This window comes from Pollicipes pollicipes, unplaced genomic scaffold (genome assembly GCF_011947565.3).
Source record: "Pollicipes pollicipes isolate AB1234 unplaced genomic scaffold, Ppol_2.1 Scaffold_6686;HRSCAF=7923_pilon_pilon_pilon, whole genome shotgun sequence".
In the NCBI taxonomy this organism is placed as follows: Eukaryota; Metazoa; Arthropoda; class Thecostraca; order Pollicipedomorpha; family Pollicipedidae; genus Pollicipes; species Pollicipes pollicipes.
This window is the reverse complement of record NW_023596921.1, coordinates 2,720,203-2,725,482: the sequence shown is the minus strand read 5'-3', so window position 1 is coordinate 2,725,482 and position 5,280 is coordinate 2,720,203. Positions and strand designations below refer to the sequence as shown.

The 5,280-nt window shown below is 55.0% G+C and overlaps 1 protein-coding gene across 3 annotated transcripts; it reads left to right on the top strand.

Annotated features, from left to right (window-relative positions):
• Positions 1 to 263: 263 nt before the first annotated feature.
• On the top strand, positions 264 to 5,004 carry LOC119107886 (tRNA (uracil(54)-C(5))-methyltransferase homolog; the record flags this gene model as incomplete). 3 transcript variants are annotated; one of them, XM_037231459.1, is given in 9 exon segments in its annotated part: positions 264 to 300; positions 591 to 717; positions 1,041 to 1,164; positions 1,667 to 1,903; positions 2,185 to 2,358; positions 2,981 to 3,222; positions 3,618 to 3,832; positions 4,388 to 4,530; positions 4,926 to 5,004. In XM_037231459.1, coding segments are annotated over 8 exon segments (1,327 nt in total), but the record flags the coding sequence as incomplete, so codon positions are not given.
• Positions 5,005 to 5,280: the final 276 nt, after the last annotated feature.

Here is a 5,280-nt window from a genome sequence, read left to right as displayed (position 1 = left end):
TGGGTCCATGCCAACCTGAAATAGATGTCTTTGTTCTCTGAAGCATCAGTCACGAGTTCATTAGTTCCATCTTTTGTGAACTGATTTTTTCACTCCCGCACGGTCTTTTTGCGATGGAATTTTTCACTCCCACCATAGTTCAAAAGCGATTCTAGCTCCCTGCTGTTTAGTATTTATATCTACGTAACAGACACTTTTAGCACTATCTGTACTAAAAACCGTTGCCCCTCGTAGCTGCGATACGCACTAAATTTTCTCGAGGATGTGTTGCAAAACACGTACCAAATATTCTCGAGGATGGTCGGGTTATTTTGAAATGGTAGCATATAATGAAGTTAATCTGACGCTCTAAAGATAAAATAGGACGAGAGGCACACGGGAACTTGTCTGTGGCAGCGTAGCTTTAGAGGGCCTTGTACGGCATCATTTATTATCGCGGGCACCGCTGTCGCTACCCATGTGGGGCACAAAAGCCCTACTAAAGCCGACGGCACTAATGGGAGCATTTTATTTCGTTGTGTGACATCTCCACCGTTCCCGTCATACTTGGTTATCGTGTGGATAGTGGATTGTTTATCCCGTTTCAACAGGCTTGTCACCCAAAATGCAGCATTTACGACAGCATATGCCGTTAATCAAGATTTTTAACAGATTCTCAAGTTCTCAACAACAGTCAAAAATGAGGCATAGCCAAAGCTCTAAGCCTGAATGGAAGAGGTGAGCATTATTAGTGTGGCAGCATGTTTTGGAAGTTTATGTGCTGATTGTAGCCAAAATCCATGGGAAATTAAAACATTGAATCACAAGCATATGAGAAAGTTTGTAGCATTGTGGTGTATGACAAAAACATCTTTGTTGTTCATAGTTGGCACAACCTTTATCATATTCTGTGTTGCTGAATCAGGCCAGTCATTTATCATTGCATGTTTTTCATTGAAACTGAATTAGCAACTTTTTATAGGCAGCAAAATCTGTGCATAATAGATAATTAATGGGGTCCTTGTAATGTTTGCTATGGATAAGCAATCACATGTCTTCAGCCATTCAAAGAATAAGAAAGTAATCATACGAAGCCCAGGGGCACTATGGGAGCCTTTCCGGGAAGTATTATCTGACCAAGAAGCTGACAAGACATCAGTGGTTGATGGTTCTATGGCACTTGAGGTAAGAATATCAAGTTTTGTGATCAGCTGCACAGTATGGTTAAGTGTATCAGCATGACAGCATTGACTAATCTGTGTTGTAAGGAACAATGAAATCATAGGTTGTCATAGTTGGAGAACACAGGTGTGGATGCTTTCAAAGTGATAAGAATACCAAGGATCACAAGGCAATTTCCCAAAAACCATCCTTAGTATGTTACCTTGCACACATGCCAGCAGAATGTCATGGGAATGGCAGGCATTGCTGGTCGTGGTTGGGTGTGTCAGTTATGCTCTCCTGATTGTGTGCTCATGAAGCTTATATTTTGTACAGGTTAACTTACAGTTAGCTTTGCCTTGCACACTGTGCATACTCAAGGACATGCTCTAAGCTGACTAAATTCAAGCATTCATTGCTCTCATTAGCACCCTGTCCTTACTCAATGTCCCACCATTCATGTGCTGCCACCCACCACCCACTCCTGGCACTACCCTGACTGTGCACCCCTCCATGCCCCTGGCAGGGCATCGGTGCGGCGGCGCGCTTCTGGGGCGTGGCGCCGCACGAGGCGCACGAGCGCGCTGCCGATACGGTGACGCCGCTCTGGCGGCTCGATTACGGCCGCCAGCTGACGATGAAGCAGGCGCGCGTGCGGGCGCTGCTACGGCAGCTGGCTGGCCGGCTGGTCGGCAGCGCCCCGCCAGCCAACGGGTGCGGGTCGAACGCGCTGCCCTTCCCGCTGGATAGGATTGTGCCGTCGGTGAGGAGCGGGGCTCGGGCGGTGCCGGTGTGGGAGGGGGGGGGGGGAGGGGTAAGTTATACTTTCATTTTTAGTTTTTGTTCACTGTGTTTGTGCTTTGACTATCAGGGCCAGAACAAAGAGAATAACATGGCTATTCTATAAAGCATAACGCGGTTTGATTGATACCATGAATGCTCTCATGTTCGTGAAGAATCTCACGATTCATAACGTGCTCGTGTTGGGCTGTTGATGAACATGAATTCTTCGTAGAACTATGTCTTATGTGTGCCTTCCGTCAGCAGCCGCAAGTAGACGGGTACAGAAACAAGGAAGAGTACAAAATTGGCGAGGGCGTGGACGGCGACCCGAAGACGGTGGGATTCATATTCTCCAGCCCGGCGCACGGGCCGGCCCTCTGCCTCCCCGGGGACCGGCTCAAGAACTGCAAACCGCAGCACGCCCGGCTCGCGCTGGTGAGCGCTCGGCGCCGATCAGACTGCTGCTGCGGCTGCATGCCATCCTGGGGGGTGACCACGTCACGTAAAATGGCTGATGCGACTAGAATAACGGGAGCGTTTTATAAGCGGCATTACCCACAGCAGACGCTCTGTGCCGGTTCCTACCCCGAGCTACGTGTTGCGATGGATGACAGCGGGTGAGAACAGGATGTATGGTTGGGTATTGGTGCTGCTGGCCTTGTCAGGTGCTCCGTTACCTGAGAAGTTCCACGGTAGCGCCGATGGGTGAATTAAAACTTGTTTTGGCCTCTGTGCATCACTTTGCATCGTGGGATTACATCTGCATCTTTTGGTATTTTGGCATCTATATCTTTTTGCGCATGATCTGTCTAAGCATACCATACCTGTCCGTTCCTATAGTAAATAAATTCCATATGGAAGTCACCTGCCATCCATTCACCTTCTTTGGTCCGACTGCACTCATCTGCTCCATCTGCGCCGCCTGCCCCCCCCCCCCCCCCCCCTTCTCTCCCGCGGCGTCAGTACCGCCAGTCTCTTACCGCCTGCCTCGGTCCGTCGGTGCCTGTCTGCGCCCGCGCCACCCGCACCACACAGCGTCGCCTCCGCCCGGCCGCAGGCGTTCCAGGACTTCGTACGAACGTCACCGCTGGCGGCCTGCAGCCGGCTGGACGACGGCGGCCACTGGCGGCTGCTGATGGTGCGCAGCAACCGCGCCGACCAGCTGCTGGCCGCCGTCACCTTTCACCCGCAGCAGCTGCCGGTGGCAGCCGTCGAGGCAGAGCGCCAGAGGCTGCGCGAGTATTTCTCCAGCGGGCTGGGCGCCGCCTGCGGTCTCCATTCGCTGCTTTTCCAGGAGTGGTGAGCTGGCACTGATGCGCGGCATGTCCGGGGATGTACAGCTGGCAGGCTGTCCGCTGACTGTCCGCCGATGGTCTGGGAGAGTTCTGAAGGACTGGTCGGAGAGGGTGAGCGGACGACTTTCCCATTTAATCGTATGAAGCGCTCACTTACGATGCGAATCTTGTGTGCTGGGGGAGGTGGGGACGCGAGTTAGAATGCAGCTCTGAAGCCACGCAGGACACGTCTTCAGGCTTGTGGTTGACGTTTGCTTGCGTTGGACAGTTTAAGCAGCCGCGACTTAGTGCACACCTGTTTAATTGTTCCCCAGAAGGTCTTCATGTCGGGCGTCCGGCCTCACCCCTCACGTGTGGTGACGGGAGACCCCTGACCCCGTGACCTCCGCTCCGTTTCAGCCCTCACGCACGGTGTTCGGCGGAGCAGGCTCCGTACCAGTCGCTGTTCGGACCGGGCGTGCTCGAGGACCGGCTCGGCCCCGTACGCTTCCTTGTGTCGCCCGATTCGTTCTTCCAAGTGAACTGCGCGGCGGCCGAGGTGCTGTACGGCGTGGTGCGGCGGCAGGCGCGCCTCACCCCCGCCTCCGTGCTGCTTGACCTCTGCTCCGGCACAGGCAGGTCCACGCGGCGCGACGCGGCGCCGTGCCGCACTTCACGTATGAGAGGTGGAGGTGGGGCAGTGTGCCCGGTGGGGTATCCCGAACGTGATGCGCTTGGGTGCGTCAGGCGGGGTGTGAGAGTGGGTGCTGTGCACAGGTTCTGTCTGCGGTCGCAGTGGGTTTTGGTTTGTGGGAGCGGGTGTCGTCCCGATGGTTTGGCAGGCCTCGCGGCTGGATGTTGTGCAGAGTTGAAGATGGCGGCCGTGGGAGCACCCTAGGACGTGACTCATGGAGGCCAAGGATAAGCGCGCTTCACCTCCCACGGGCAAAGAGGCCTATATCAGTGTTCTTTTCGCGGACTGGTGGGTATCCATGGCTTTTGACGATATGCATGGCCTTAAGACGTAGATCGGCAACATATGCGAGCCGCTTCAGGAGCACGGCAACCCGCGGCTGGACGGCCGACACCGGCAGGCTGGTCAGCTCGGGATGCTGTTGCCCTGGGTTAGCCGCCTCCGCGCGCTGCTGATGTTTCGGTGTCGCGTGTGAACGCCCTCCTGCCCGTCTCAGGTCCGGTCAGTCTGCTGATGGCGCGCCACTGTCGCACCTGCGTCGGAATCGAGGCCTCGCGCAGTGCCGTGCGCGACGCCAATGAGAATGCCGCGATGAACAACATACAGAACGTCGAGTTCATCGCGGGGCGGATAGAGAAGGTGGGTGCCAGACGGGTTGCCAGATTCTTCGTCGTGGTCCATTCCTCTTCGAGCTTTCCATGTCTCCGGCTCGATGCGTATTGAGTGCATGTCCGAATTCGTTGGCCAGCGCGATTCTCCTCAATTATTCAATTGACATGTCAATGATGTGGGTTTACGCGTTATATTTTCAGCATTCTCGTTGTTTGTAGCTGCTGATGTGCACGATTTTCTCCCGCAGAAATCAATCACTGGTGTAAGAATGAGTGATTGTGTGTGTCTCGTTCAATCAACGTTGATGTATCAGTGAGCTTCTCCTCACGACAGTGTGTGACGTTATCTAGCATGCGGGTCTCTGACGCCGTTCTGACGTGCACTCCCTGTCGGTTGCTCACTGGCGGGCGGCCACATTCCAGGAGTTGTCACCGGTCGTAGCGGATCTCGATCTCTGCTCCGACATGGTGGCTGTCGTCAACCCGGGCCGAGACGGAGTAGGTGAGTGGTCGGGGCGGGGCTGGGGGCCGCCGAGGCGGGACTTGTGCAGGCGTGAAGCACCCGTTGCCGCTGCTCCGTGTGCTGTGCGAGGCGTGAAGTTGGGGATGGGCAGCTGGAATCGTATCCGCCGGCGATGATCGTACCGTTGTGCCGTAACGTCGTATCACTGCAAAGTGTGGACCCTCACATGCCCTGCTGTCGCTGACGGGGCCGCAGTAGCGCGGCGGTGTGCACGTGAAGACAGCAGCTGAGTCACGTGCTGCCTCCCCCCCCCCC